Source organism: Myotis davidii, unplaced genomic scaffold (assembly GCF_000327345.1).
Source record: "Myotis davidii unplaced genomic scaffold, ASM32734v1 scaffold274, whole genome shotgun sequence".
Classification (NCBI taxonomy): domain Eukaryota; kingdom Metazoa; phylum Chordata; class Mammalia; order Chiroptera; family Vespertilionidae; genus Myotis; species Myotis davidii.
In genome coordinates, this window is record NW_006285613.1 from 2,055,073 (window position 1) to 2,069,142 (window position 14,070).

Consider the following 14,070-nt stretch of genomic DNA (forward strand, 5'->3'; position numbering starts at 1 on the left):
CAGCGAGCTCTGGAGCCCGGGCCTGGGGAGGGATGGGGGCGCCAGCTGCTGCCGGAGGTCTGATCAGCGCCGTGGGCTGATGCCGCTGCAGCTGCTGTCCGGTGGCGTCACTGTATTCTCTCCCCAACACAGATGAGAGTTTAAAAAAATGGTGGGGTGACTCACTAGGCCTGGGGCCTGAGGAAGAGGAAGGCCGGAAACGGGGGAAGGTCACCCCTGCACCCCGACTCCCATGCTGTTCTCTGTTTAGGGAGAAGCCTGTGGAGTAAGCCCTCACCTCGGCAGGGGCAGCTCAGCCCCAGGAGTGGGATCAGCTGGCCCAGCAGGTAGGCGGGGCCGGGACCCCTGGAAGGAGGAGGGCAGGGGGCGGGGCTGGGAGGGCGGGGGGCGGGGCTGGGCACAAGGAGGAAGGATGTGCAGGGCCTGGCTCTGTGGAACCCAGTGGTCATGGACAGGGGGTACGAGGGGGCAGGTCCCTCCTTTCGTCAGCTTCTGCCATGAACCTGTATGTTCCATGGCTGCCGGTGGCAGTGTTAGTTTGAAGACACCACATGCATCATTTCTTCTTCTTTTTAAATATTTTTTTATTGATTTCAGAGAGAAAGGGAGAGTGATAGAAACATTAATGATGAAAGAGAATCATGGATCAGCTGTCTCCTGCACGCCCCCCATTGGGGATGGAGCTCACAATCCGGGCATGTGCCGGAACTGGGAATCGAACCGTGACCTCCTGGCTCATAGGTTGATGCTCAACCACTGACCCACACTGGCCAGGCCATCACGTGGATCTGGACAGCCTTTTCCGGGCTTGGGGGTGCAGCAGTGCCATGCTGCGGGCCTCTAGGGGAGAGGGCTGCCCCGCCTTGGCGTGGGAGAGGTGGCAAGCTGGTTGGGTGTCTGCCAGCTCAGGCCCTGGAGTGCCCCTCCCCCAGGAGGATGGCGCGGTGGGAAGCAGCTGCAGGTGGGGAGGGAGAGCATGAGAAAAGGTAGCCCCCTCCCTCTCAGCCCTGGACCCCCATCCTCACTGCTCCCCAGGCCCTGGCTGTGCAGGTCCAGAGGCCGGGCCTGGTTGGGGCAGGCGGGAGGGCCAGAGCTGCTCATTGCTGTAGGATGGACTCCCTTCCTCTGAGCTCCTGGGCACCTCACCTCGGAGGCAGGCCCAGAGGGAGAACTCGGTGGGCCCACGGGGTGGACTGTGCAGCCCCGGCTGGGGCAGGAACGGGGGGAGTGGGAGACTAGGGTCTCCCATTCTTTCTCCACTCGTCCTTGCCAGAACCCAGAGACTGGCCCTGTATCACCCACATTTTAGGAATGAGAACACAGAGAGGCTCACGGACTTGCCCAGCACCACCAGCTGGTAAGTGGGGGACCCTGGGCTCCCATGGAGGCTGCACGGGCCTCCCTGGAAGCGCTGAGAGTTCACAGCTGCTGGGGGGAGGCGGGTGTCCCAGCCCGGCAGTCTCTCTGGCTCAGGAGCTCCATGGTAACCCTCAGCCGTGGCCCAGGCTGTGCGGTGGCTCTCACTCCCTGTGGCGTTCGCCTCTCCTGGTCCCCAGAGCTCACCCTGCCACTGGCTGCGCTGCTGGAATGGTCAGTAAGACAGCCAGTTGGCTTGTGACACGCGAGCCTGCAGCTAGCCACAAGCAGCCCCAGCCCGGCCCTGTGTGTTCTGAGTGTGTGGACATGCGTGTGCGTGTTCCAAGTGGGCAGTAGCGTGTGGGGAGGGGAGAGCATGACACTTGTTTTTGTCAGCCGGCTGACGGCTCAGTGACGGAGCCGCCTGGGCCCCCAGCTGCTCTGCCATTTCCCCCTCACAAGCCTGCCTGATCCCGAGCAGAGATAAAAGCACATTTCCGCCTCTGCTCCCGGGGATCCAGGCGCAGACCCTGCAGGCAGCTGCTCCCGACCGGCTCCTGCAGCCGTTCATCTTCCACGGCCCCCTCCCCCCCCACCCACATGCCTCTCTCCCCATCCAGCAGCTGGGCCCACCCAGCGCGGGGACCTGGCCCTGCCCCTGCCCCTGCCCGTCAGGAAGCGGGAGGTGGAGGGGTTCATTGACAGCAGCACCTCGCATCTGAAGGGGAGGAAGAGAAGGGGAGCCCGAGGGGACCACGCGGAAGCCCTGGGGGAGGGGCTGCGGGCCCGTTGGAGCCTCCAAAGTAGGGCAGGTGGAGGCCGGGGAGGAGTCACTCCAGGGCAGGCGCTGTGTGCAGGACCACGTCAGAGCCCGGCTGCCCACTTGACAGGGGCTGTGGGTTCGAGCCACCTGTCTCAGCGCCTGTCAGCCTGTCTTTCTCCCGGGAGGCAGGGCCTTCCTGGTGACAGGGCTCTCAGGCTGCGGGCCAGAGGGCACTGTGCCCAGACTGTCTGCTCCCTGATCGTCTTCACATCCTCTCTCTAATCCGCGTGCCATGTCCCTGTCACTCCATCTCGCCTCTGCTCTCTGCCATTTCGGAGTTGCCTGTCTCCTTCCACTGGGCTGAGGAATTGGCAGGCCAAGGTCGGCGAGCTGTGCCGGGCTGGCTCCCAGCCCAGACACACAGCCCGTGACACCCCTTTGCGCGTTCAGAGCGGCTCAGGAGATGGTGGCTCCTCCAGGGACCCGCTCAGGATGGAGGGAGGGACGGAGGAAGGGGCTGGGGGATGGTGGGGGCCCTGGCAGCTGAGTGGGGGTGGGGGAGGCCATGTGGGCCGGGAGGGAGGGAGGGAGCAGGTTGTTTACGCTCCCCCCACACCGGCCCACGCTCCCTCTCATTCCTGGGCCCTCCCAGCGGCTGTCTGCACAATCTGCCCAGAAAGCGGCTGCCCTGGGCCTAGGACTCCCCTGCAGAAGGTGCCGGGCCCCACGCCCGTCTTGGCCCACTGTCTCGCGTCCCAGGGGCGGGTGTGGAGCCCATGGCCCCTCCGGATGCCATGTCCCCAGCCTGAGTCCTCCTCCCCGCCCACTTCCTGGAAGAGCCACTGCTTGGAAAGGGAGCAGGAAAGTCCAGGACTTGGGAGACACAGTCACCGGAGGGAGGGGTCGAGGGCAGCAGGGAGCCGGCCGAGGCGAGGGCCGGTCACTCCTGGTCCAGCGGGAGGAGCGGCTGTGCGGGTTCCATACGAGTGAAGCGCTCGCACCGTGTTCCCCACGTGAGCTGTGTGCCTGTTTGTGCGCTGTCAGTTACTGAGCAATCCTGGGCTCCCCACAGCCAGTGCCGCCCGGCCCCCCTCCTGCCCCGTCTTTACACACTTACACACACACACACACACACACACGGGCTGGGGGGCAGTTCTGACACAAATTAGAGGACAGCGGAGGGAGCAGCTGCTGGGTGGGGGCCTAGGAGGCCCAGCAGCCAGGAAGGCTGGACGAGAGCACCGGGAGCCGCTGAGCCCAGAACCCACCTCCAGTGGGGCCGTGGCCTGGACACCTCCCGGCAACCGGCTCTGCTTCCAGCAGTGAATCCGGGGAGGACAGGAGGTGGCTGCCCTGTTGCTTGCCATCCTCCGTGTGGAGGCTGGTCCCTGTTGCTAACCTCTGCTGGCGGAGCCAGTGCAGGGAAGGCTGCTCCTGGCGGCCCGAGGTTCAGATTCATTCGTAGCAGCAGAGCCAGTGCCCGGAGGGAGGTGCCCAGGCCACGACCCCAGGGCGGTGCTGCTGGGGTGCTCCTGTGGCTGGGACTCTGGGCGGCTGTGGTCTCCCCTGGAGACGGGAACACGACCGGAGAGCTGAGGAGGTGGCAGCGGGCGCAGTGCGGGTGCCGCTGTCCTGTCACCCTAGGCTGCAGATGCCACCTCGGGGAGTACCTGCCCATCCCAAACGTGTGCCCGTGTGGAAGTGGGCAGGATGGTCCTGGAGGAGGCTATGCAGCAGAGGCGCTGGCCCAAGATGAGGTGGGCACGGCCTACCTGCGGCCGCTCGATGGCATGAGGGCAGGGTACCCGCTGGCCCGCAGGCTCCCAGGGCCCCTCTGCAGGGGCCTCAGGCAGAAGCCGGAGACCGTCAGCTGGAGGAAAGGCATACTTTGTTGGGGGCCTCGAAAGGAGAATGGCCGAGCCGCTTACACTGTGGTTCACATTAACGTAATGATAACGGTGCCACTAACATTATCAATAACGGCTGACGTGTCTCACACTCTGACGTGCTGGGCACTGCCGAGGGCGCTCTCTGAGCCTCGTCTTGTTTATGAGCAGGAGCCGCTGTCTTCCCACTGACCCGACAGGGAAAGGGCAGCTCACAGAGTCCGCTCCAGGGCACGCACAGCCCGGGTGAAGCCAGGACCCGCACCGGGCACCCTGATGCCAAAGCTTGTGCAGCTGTGGGGACACAAGGACCCGAGTGTAGAGCCGGGCACGGCGATGAGCTGGGGCCCCGCCCGGGTGACGCCTTTGCAGGTGGGCTGGGCGGCGCTGGCCAGGGCTCTTCCCATGGCGCTCTCCCCAGGAGCTTGTCGTTCAAGGGCAGACCAGGCTCGGCCACGGCCATGAAGGACTAGCCCTCGCCTGCCAGTGAGGGGGCGGGGGAGCTGCTTCTCCCGGCTCTGTCCTCAGGGATGACAGTGAGGTGAGGTCACCCCTCGGCCACTCTGCTGCCCCCCTCAGGAGGGGGAGGGGCTTGAGGAGAAAGGGTTTGTTCTGGACTCTGCAGGGGGAGGGCAGAGCGTGGGGACCGAGGAGGCAGCTTCGAGAGGGACCCGCAAACCTGAGTTGGAGACAAGTCCCTGTGCCCAGTGACTGCGACCCTCTCAGTGGGACACACACGCCCCCTGGTGGGGACACAGCGAGAGGGCGGCTGAGAGCATTTTAAGAAGATTTGCTGAGGGACTAGCACCCATGAGCCTGGGTAGGAATGGTCAGTCCCGTCTCTATGTGCACACATGCACATGCACACGCACACACACGCACACACACACACACACACACACACACACACTTACTGCCACAGGCAGGAGCCAGCTGACCTAAGCATTAAAAACAAAGATCTCTATTCCACTGGGCATTTACTTAGCCAGCGTATCAGGAGCCTCCGGTGGGCATTGTGGGCGTGTGCTGGGCGCTGGGAGTGACCCGGTGATGCAGGCGGCAGTGCCTGCCCTCCAGTTAGTACAGGGGCAAGGTCCCCACAGAGGAGGCCCAGTGCTGCCCGCTCTGCAGCTGGCTGGTCAGGTGACCCTGCCTGCTCTGGACCGCAATGTCCCCATCTCAGGAGCATGTGTGGACCCGGGTGGGCCGTGCTGGGGACGTCAGGACTAAGGCCCCTCCTCGGGGAAACCCCTGTCCAGTGAGATGAAGGGAGGGTGGCCCTCTGGGGCCCACAGAGCCTCCCAATCCACAGAGACACCGTGGGCCGCCTCCGGAGGCGCTGACAGACTCGCCTACTCGACGAGCGTTCCGGAGTGCCCGTGTGCCAGCTCCTGTGGGTACACGATGAATTCAGACGTCCTGGCACAGACCAGCAGAATACTGGGCGGAATGTAAGAAACACGCTGTCGACCACAGGGAGCAGCCAGGACGGGGACCCCAGGACGCCTCGGCGCCTGCCCCGGACAGCCACGCAGCCACGGGCCTCGCCAAGGGGCGGAGACGAGCTCAGAACTCGGACAGCGTGGCGTTCCCAAGGACGTGCACACAGATCAGTGGGTCCCAACGCAGATGCCACGAAGGCAACTCAACAGACAAAGGGAAGGCCCCTCCACAGACGACAGGAAGCACTAACAGGAAAAACGGATTCACTGGACCCGGTCAAAATTCTTGGAAAGACTGGGAGAAAATATCCGCCAAGCAAATAGCCGAGGAAGGACCTGTATCCAACATATAGAGAGAAACTTTACAATTTAATATAAATAAGACAGCCCATCAAAAGGGGGAGGGTTTTAATAGGCATGTCACACAAAAAGTATACATATGGCCCATCAACACAGAGAGATGTTTGACATGATAAGTCATCAGAGAAATGCAAATCAAAATTTCGAGATACTACTAATTTTAACCACCAAAATGGTTAAAATTAAAGACTGGCCATAATAGGTGTTGGCGAGGGTGGGGGACAACGGTTACATCTGCTTGGGAAGCAAACCAGCTTAGCAGTTTCCTGTGAAGTTATCCACGAGGAATGAAAGTTCATGTTCACACAAGGATTTATGCAGAACTGTTCACAGCAGCTTTCTTAATAACAGCCCCACGCTGGAGGCAACCCAGATCCGCATCAACAAGTGGGCAGATAAAGACTGTGGTGTGTTCACATAATGGAGTAATAGTCAGCAACAGAAAGGAAATGAACTCCTGACGTAAGCCACAACGTGGATAATTGAGAGAAGCCAGACATAAAAGAATACCCACTGTATGAATCCATTTGTAGCAAATTCTAGAACAGGCCAAACTAATCCATAGTGACAGAAAGCAGATCAGTGGTTGCCTGGATACAGAGACTGGCTGCAAAAATGGTAGGAAGGTGCTCTTTGGAGGGACGACATGTCCTAAATTGTGATGGGGGTCGTGGTTGCGTGGGTGTAGACGTGTATTGGATTATTGAACTGTACAGTTTACATGGATGCAACGGTATGTAATAAAGGTGACTTAAAGAGTTAAAAAGAAGCAACACAAGAATGAAGACCTGATCCTTGTCTTGCTCATGGTCTAGTGGGAACGTCAGACTGGGAAACAAATAATCACAAAAGAGTGAATATTGAAAGAAGTATGTTCAGCCCTAGCCGGTGTGGCTCAGTGGATAGAGCGTCGGCCGGTAGACTGAAGGGTTCCGGGTTTGATTCCGGTCAAGGGCATATGCCCGGATTGCGGGCTCGATCCCCAGTAGGGAGCCTGCAGGAGGCAGCCGATCAATGCTTCTGTCTCATCACCGATGTTTCTATCTTTCTCTCCCTCGCCCTTCCTCTCTGAGATCAATAAAACTATATTAAAAAAGAAGCGCATTCAAATAACAGGAGTTCTGTTTCTTGCCCGATTCCCACGTGCCAGGCCCGTGCTAGGTGCGTCCCCAGCACAATCCTGGAGTCTGCTCCGCTTGTGAGATGGAGGAACAGCTGTCGGACTGTCAACTAGCAGTGCCTGCCGTGCCACGTCCCCGATGTGAGCAGCCAGCGGCTCAGGATGTACCTCCCCTCCTTCACATTCTTAATAATAGAATTAAAGACCCCGCTCCAGGTTAAGAAGCGAACATATGCCAAAGACCGCTGTCTATTCCTGGGGGTTTCGGACACCATGTCTTAGACCCGGCCAGTGATGGGAACTCGGTGAGCTGTGCACGTGACCACAGCGGGCACCCTGACTGGGTTTCTCCTCTGCACTCAGAGAGGACTCCTGCCCTGTCACTAAGCTCTGCGGCTCTTTCCATGTCAATAAATACAGGCCTTTACTAAGTAGAGTAATAGCTGGGTAGCAATTCCACCAGATGTAAGACTCCCATGTCCGGACCCCACCAGCAACCGAGTGCAATGAAATCACAGCAACACGAACACCTGGTCTCAACAGCTCTGAGCCCTTGCTTGCATTCGGATGCATTTCTTCTTCTTTTAAAATATATTTGTATTGATTTCAGAGAGGAAGGGAGCGGGAGGTAGAAACATCAGTGATGAGAATCACTGATCTGCTGCCCCCTACTGGGGATTGATTGGCAACCCAGGCATGTGCCTTGACTGGGAATGGAACTGTGATCTCTTGGTTCATCATGAGGCCCAACCACTGAGACACACGGGCCTGGCCGAGTTTCCTCTTTAAGTCTGAAATGACAGGGGCTTAGTTTGCAGGGAGAGAGGGCCCATTCTTCCTCCCAGTATGATACAAAGCAATGTCTTCAAGGGTAAGACAGAGAAACGTTAACAACCAATTTCACAAGATAGAAGTTATTGTTGAGTTAATGATTATTTGTTCAGTACATACTGGGAGCAAAGACAGCGGAATATCAAGTAGGCACGGTGAGGAAATTAAAAAAGAAAGAAATGATCATTCAAAAAGACTTCTCCTGCCTCCAAGGGCTCGTAATCAAATCGAGGGAGTCAAACGTAAACAGATGCGAAAACTTGAAAACAAGCACCTGCGACCTATGACCAGACAGACGACTTATCCTGCATTATGGTGCAGAGAATAATCCAGACGAAATACCGCCGAGGGCACAGCTGAAGAGCTGGGAGGATGTGGGGAGAGCAAGGAGAAAGGGCTCCCTGGTCTTGCACATTTAACCTGATTTCCAGGTCCGCATGGACGCTGGCCCTGGCTCTAGTTGTTTTGCCCTATTGTTGTTTCAAAAATGAGGCCAGAGCAGCTGCCTGAAAAATAACATTCAGAAGTACCAGCGGGTGTTACATTATTCTCTGTTCTTTTTCAAAATGTAATTATTTTTCCTTCTCAATACTGGCAGCGGGACCCAAGGCACCGGCGTGGGGGGGGGTGGGGGGTGGGATTCAGAGCAGCCTGGCCCCTGGCTCTCGGGCGCCCCCTGCCGCCCGGGCGTCGCCGCGCTCGCCCCAACGTGAAAAGCAGCTGAGCGGGGCGGGGAACAGTTCTCCGCGATCCTTCCCGCCCCTTCACTAAAGCAACCAACCACGCCCGGTGACCCCTCCCCGCCCCGACTGAAATCCACGGGGCGATTTAGATAAAAGATCCAGCCGTGCCTCCGTTTCCTCACGGGTCCCTCTCGTGGGGCCCCTCGAACTTTCTGCGTCCACCACCACCCCCAGCCCTCCCAGCCTCGGTACCCAAAGCGACCGTCCATCTTCCTTTTCAAACGGCGGGAACTTCACAGATCAGGCCTCCCACCCCGGGCCCTCTACTGCCTCTGGTGGTGGCCACCGTCTTACCCCCGGCTCCAGGGTCGCGCCGAAAATGCGGCCACCCGCAGCGGCTGTTGTTTTGGACTACGTTTCCCATCAGCCCTTTCTCAACGTCGCGAGAGTCCCAGCGAGACCGCCGAGAAGACTTGCGCGCAGGCGCGGCTCCGCCCTCTCCCCCGAGGCTGGCCGCGTGGCTGGAAGTCATGGCTCCTTCTCTCCGGGCCCGGGTCGGCGAGCAGCCTCGGGCCTCAGACCTTTGGCAAAGGTAAGGCTGCGGAAGCGGGGACACGGGGCTTCTTTGGGCGGGAGCACACGTGGCCTCCCTTTTTCAGGGGCGAAATGGTGACGCCAAACCTCTCATCCTCCTGACAGGCTGGTTGGGAGGATTAGCTAAAATGTTGGATGAGAGCCCTGACCGGTTTGGCCCAGTGGCTAGAGCGGCGGCCTGCGGACTGAAGGGTCCCGGTCCCGGGTTCGATTCCGGTCAAAGGCATGTACCTTGGTTGTGGGCACATTCCCAGTGAAAGGGGGGGAGTACAGGAGGCAGCTGGTCCATGTTTCTCATCGATGCTTCTATCTCTCTATCCCTCTCCTTTCCTCTCTGTAAAAAAAAAAATCAAAAAAATATATTTATTAAAAATTTTTTAAAAAGATGTTGGATGAGAAAACGCTTTCCAAACGGCGCGAGGTTTTACGGTTGAAGGGAGAGAGCTCAAGCCCGCCTTTGCGGGGAGGGCCCCTCCGCGCAGCCCCCTGTGGGGTCCCGGGTCCGCCCGAGGCGCCGGCAGTGACAGGTGTTAATTCAGGTCGCGAGTGTTCACGTCTGGACGCCTGACTTCCGCTCGAGTGCCTGGAGAGCCGCCCCAAACAGTTTCTAGAGAATTCTGCATTTAGCCATCGACGGGACTGGAGACTTTGGAAAGCCGCGTTTCTACAAAGAACCTTACACGGTCATTTTTTCCTTCTCCGCAGGCCTGCCTGTAGCATCTGCGGAGACAGAAGGGGACCTGCAGGTTGAAGCTTAAAAATAATGAATGGAGCCCCGAAATGAGTAAGAATGGCGGGGTGCAGGCAGGATCTGGGAGGGCACCAGGAATGAGAAAGCCGAGATGGTGGGGAGGCCCGTCACATACAGCCGTCTAATACTCAGCCTCGCACTTGACTCGGAAGTTGAACTTCAGAGTAAGGTCCATTCTGTGCACAAATGCTGGCATACGTCTAGCCGGAAGTGAGGGGTCTATGCCAGTGTGATGTGGGGGCCGCTAGGTGTCGCTGTGTGAAACTTAGTGGAAACCATTGCATGGCGGGGCGGGGTGAAGGGAGCCTTGGAAAGGGGAGTCGGCTGGCTGGGGTTTAGAAGTGTGGGTTACAGCTCGAGCTGAGGATGATTTAAAGTTATCCCTGTCGGAAAGGGCTTCCTCTGTGAAGAGTTCTGACCTGCTGAGGCTCAGCTGTGTAAACGCCAGTCTTGAGAATAAATGCCTGACCGTTGTTTCTAGTAGAGTGAGACCTATGTTACCCTGTTTCTCCTTCCGGCTAAAGGTGTTGGCTGTGGGATTTGAGAAGAGTCACGTGAGAACCATCATATTCAGGTGCTGAGTGTAAGGATCTTCGTGATGGAGATTTCTGTAAACGGTAAGGTTTTTAGCTCTTTCACTGACGTGTATAGGTCACGACCTCTTAAGGTTTGGTCGCTAGATCTGGGAGATGTGTGGGTCTTTCCGGGTTGTCGCTGCCCAGCTAAGGGAAGTAAGTAAGGAACTCTTTGCTAGGCTCCTCGCCAAGCAGTCTCACACACAGTATTTGTTACAACTGTTGGGAGAATTAGGTTAGACCAGTGGTTCTCAGCTGGGGGCAGGCGGTGTGGCTGGGATCCGGTGCGGGCTGCTCAGTGTTCTGCAAAGCACAAGTCAGCGCCCGCACAAAAGAACCGTCCCCCCAGAATGTCAGTAGAGCTGAGATTGTAACTCTGCATCAGGCCAGCTTGAGTGATTCGAGCTCTAGCCTCTGCCGGTACCACATAACCACACAGCCTTATTCATTCATTTGCAAAGCAGGGTCAGTGCTTCCCAGACCTGTCTGTATGACAGAACCACCTACGAAGTGTTACAATATACACATTCCCGGACCCCACCTCCGGCCCTGGATGAGTGGGCCCAGGAATCACGAGTGGCAGTGTGGGAGCAGGCACGGAGGGCTAGATGATCGGATCTACTTTTAGCCCGGATTTTTGTTACAGCAAATTATGGGACTGGCTATGTTTAACCAGCTCTGGGGCAGATCCATAATCCTCTGTCTTAAGAAACAGAAAGCCACATGCTTGCTCTGCACAGAGAGGAGTGAGAAAGAAACGGCTTCTTGGCCTCAGGCACCGTTTGTGCTGCCTAAAGGAGTAATCTGCACTTAACTGACACAGGAAAGACACTAGACCAGGAGTCTTCAAACTACGGCCCGCAGGCCACATGCAAATACAGATATTGTATTTGTTCCCGTTTGTTTTTTTACTTCAAAATAAGCTATGTGCAGTGTGCATAGGAATTTGTTCATAGTTTTTTTTTAAACTATAGTCCGGCCCTCCAACGGTCTGAGGGACAGTGAACTGGCCCCCTGTTTAAACAGTTTGAGGACCCCTGCACTAGACTATATACCCCCCGGGCTCATCTGGAAGACACGTGGTGCTGAGGGAGACCCTGCCTTTCAAAGGGCAGGAACTGCCCTGGCCAGTCTGGCTCATTGGATAGAGTGTTGGCTCTCAGACCAAATGGTCTCGGGTTCGATTCCTGGTCAAGGGCACATACCTTTGTTGAAGGCTCCATCTCCGGCCCTGATTGGGATGCATGCAAGGAGGCAACCTGTCTTTCTCACCTCGATATTTTTCTCTCCTCTCCCCACCCCCCCCAAAAAAAATCAATGGAAGAATGTTCTCAGGGGAGGATTATCAAAAAATAAAAGGGCATGAACTGTCGATGTGTCAGGTCTGGACACTAGGTACATCTAGCACTAGATATGGTCAGGTTTTGCCCTTGAGGGAAAGTACCTTCTAATCCAGTAGATTTGGTTGAATGAGCGTTCTCACAAGGGGAGTAAAGCAGAGTTTGGGGAGAAAAATAGTTGCATGTGCTGTAGGCTGGCAAATTGGTGGGAGCCGAGTCCGTGATGATGTAAAGTTATCCCTGTCTGAAGGCAAAGAGGCCTTCAGTGTGGAATTTGGATGTCTGAGACTCCGTTTCCCAAGTTTCTTTCGATAATTAGGCCTGGTTGGAAGTGAGTTTCTTGAGTCGGTTTTTCTTTGCAATTTCTCCTCGCCAGGGGCGGTTCGGCCTTGGTTTCGGACCCGCGACGGACCCTCCAGGAGAAACCTCTACGCGGCAGTAAGTAGCCCTGGGCCTGGAGTGGGGTTTTAGAACGGACGAAACGACTTTCCGCACAGGCCTGGTGGGGTGGTCGTTTTGCTTCCCTGCCCAGGATTTGGGGTTCTGCTAAGTGGCGAGGAGACTAACACAGGTTGTTTTCTTTGTTAGATGCCTGCAGTGGGAGGCACAGAACTGAACTGCTTTGCCCGAAGCAAGTGAAACGGTTCCTCCCGTTGTAAGTTTCCTGTTTCCGTCTTACCTGACTTTGTCCCCAAGAAGCCCCCAGCCTATGATGGCTCGTTATCCCTGTCTGAACTCTCACTGAGGGAGAACAGTCGGTTCTGAGGCTGACGGGTGGCTGGGCCCTGGGCTCTTGCAAGTGCAGGTTTTATAAGGGATCACATTGAATGGACGCCAAAGGAAACTGGATACGTATCCCGCAGGCCCCAGACCAGCGCCTCCGCTCTGCAGCTTGAAGGCCAATGGCTGCCTGCCGTCACGCGTTAGGCCCCTGGATTAATGTCTCTGAGGGACGGGCTGTGTGAGAGATGGCAGAACTGGGCAGTGGCCAGGATTTGGCTTAGACTCTTGCTGGGGAACGGGAGTGCTTGTCACATCTTTAGAGAAGACGGAGGGAGTCAGTGTCTGCAGCTGTGCAGGGGGGGTCCTGGGGCCGCTGGCCTCTCGCCTTTGCCCCGGGTCCTGCCCTAACTTCTATCACGTGTCCCAGGTGCTTAGCACCAGGTCTCCTAAGGTTGGCTCAGATCGCGCCGGAAAGGCATGGCTGGCATGTGGGCAGGAAGGGATCAGTGGCTGTGGACGTGGCTTAGTGCCAGCTTGGAGTGGCACCGCTTAAAAGTGGGGTGTGTTTGGGCTCTTTATATTCAAGGCCACATGTATGTTCGGTCACCATGGAAGCTATATTCGGGGTGAGGTTTGGTGGACCTGAAAACTGGTCCCAGCAGCTTACAGCCCAACAAACTGAAAGGGCATGTTACTAAGTGGGGAAATCTACACAAGTTTTACATCTGGAGCAGGTGATGCAAATGTCCCCGGTGCTTTGTGGCTGGTCTTGACTGGCCACCTCCCAAACACTGCTGCCCCCTCCCCCCCCAACACGGTTTCCTGAAAACAAGCTGCCCATCATCTGGGGCCTCACCGGCCGCATGGAACTGCCTGATGGCACCCATCGTGCCTTCACGCACAGGCGTCCTGGGTTTGAGCGAGCACCTCTGTGGCTGGTGGATTCAGTTTGAGTCAGTCTGTTGGATGTTGTGTCAAATGATTCTCTGGTTTTACAGGTGACCTCCCAGTTGTGCCGGCCGGATCCGCGCAGCCTCTGTTGCTAATGTTAATGCCTGTAACGTGTTTCTCCCAGGGGAGAATCATTCCAGAGCTCTGTGGACTTCATCTTCAAAAATAGCCAGATAATTCGAGAGAAAATGAGTCTATCCCAGAAAATTAGTGAAATTGGGGTATAACTAAGAACATTGGGAAGCCGCAGCGTGGGGTCGATATTTGTTGCTCATGTATTGGCGGGACTGCGGTGACGTGGATGGGAGGTAATTAAAGTACTGAGTGTGCTCTTGCGGGAAGCAGAGACTCCGCCTAGAAAAACATTTCTCTGGAATTCTTAAGGCAGTGTGTCGTGGGCTTAACTTTTGAAGGACAAATAAACATTTTCAGATGACGGCATTGTGGGTTTCAGATGGAGACCCACGCAACAACAGTATGTTGTGACTCAGTGACATTCCTTGGTAAATGGGTTTCACAGAATAATAGTTGGGTTTAATGGTAACCAGGATGCAATCAGATGTGTTGGGGTGTTTGTAAGTTTCCTACTAAGTTTATTTTATGCCCCTTTAATGGGTGGCCACAGGCCAGGTCCTGGGCCCTGGAGGAGGCTGCCTACTAGCCAGCTGTGCAGAGACACCCCCCCCCCCCCCCCC

At 56.8% G+C, this 14,070-nt stretch overlaps 1 protein-coding gene and 2 long non-coding RNA genes across 7 annotated transcripts in view; 2 read left to right on the forward strand and 1 right to left on the reverse strand.

Annotated features, from left to right (window-relative positions):
* The window catches only part of PRCD (progressive rod-cone degeneration), a 9,678-nt gene extending 2,145 nt beyond the window's left edge, over nucleotides 1-7,533 (forward strand). The window contains exons 3-5 of one of the 4 annotated variants that reach the window (XM_015559236.1): nucleotides 251-326; nucleotides 1,264-1,357; nucleotides 6,958-7,533. In XM_015559236.1, coding sequence (XP_015414722.1) covers nucleotides 251-269 — 19 coding nt within the window. In that variant the 3' untranslated portion in view covers nucleotides 270-326; nucleotides 1,264-1,357; nucleotides 6,958-7,533. Of the gene's footprint in view, nucleotides 1-250; nucleotides 327-1,263; nucleotides 1,358-5,317; nucleotides 5,404-6,957 lie in introns of those variants that run through there. The other 3 variants (XM_015559238.1, XM_006756380.2, XM_015559237.1) reach the window with 3 other exon arrangements.
* On the reverse strand, nucleotides 5,695-8,863 carry LOC107181931. The gene is made up of 2 exons (XR_001512648.1): nucleotides 8,796-8,863; nucleotides 5,695-5,783 (listed from the first exon to the last, which is right to left on the reverse strand). It is a non-coding gene; the product is annotated as an uncharacterized LOC107181931 (long non-coding RNA).
* Nucleotides 8,864-8,924: 61 nt separating this feature from the next.
* LOC102756532 lies at nucleotides 8,925-13,853 on the forward strand. 2 transcript variants are annotated; one of them, XR_001512646.1, is made up of 6 exons: nucleotides 8,925-9,033; nucleotides 9,741-9,819; nucleotides 10,268-10,403; nucleotides 12,078-12,139; nucleotides 12,290-12,356; nucleotides 13,423-13,853. It is a non-coding gene; the product is annotated as an uncharacterized LOC102756532 (long non-coding RNA). The 2 variants fall into 2 exon arrangements; XR_001512645.1 differs by having other exon boundaries at nucleotides 8,926-9,033; nucleotides 10,311-10,403.
* The last annotated feature ends 217 nt before the right edge of the window (nucleotides 13,854-14,070 follow it).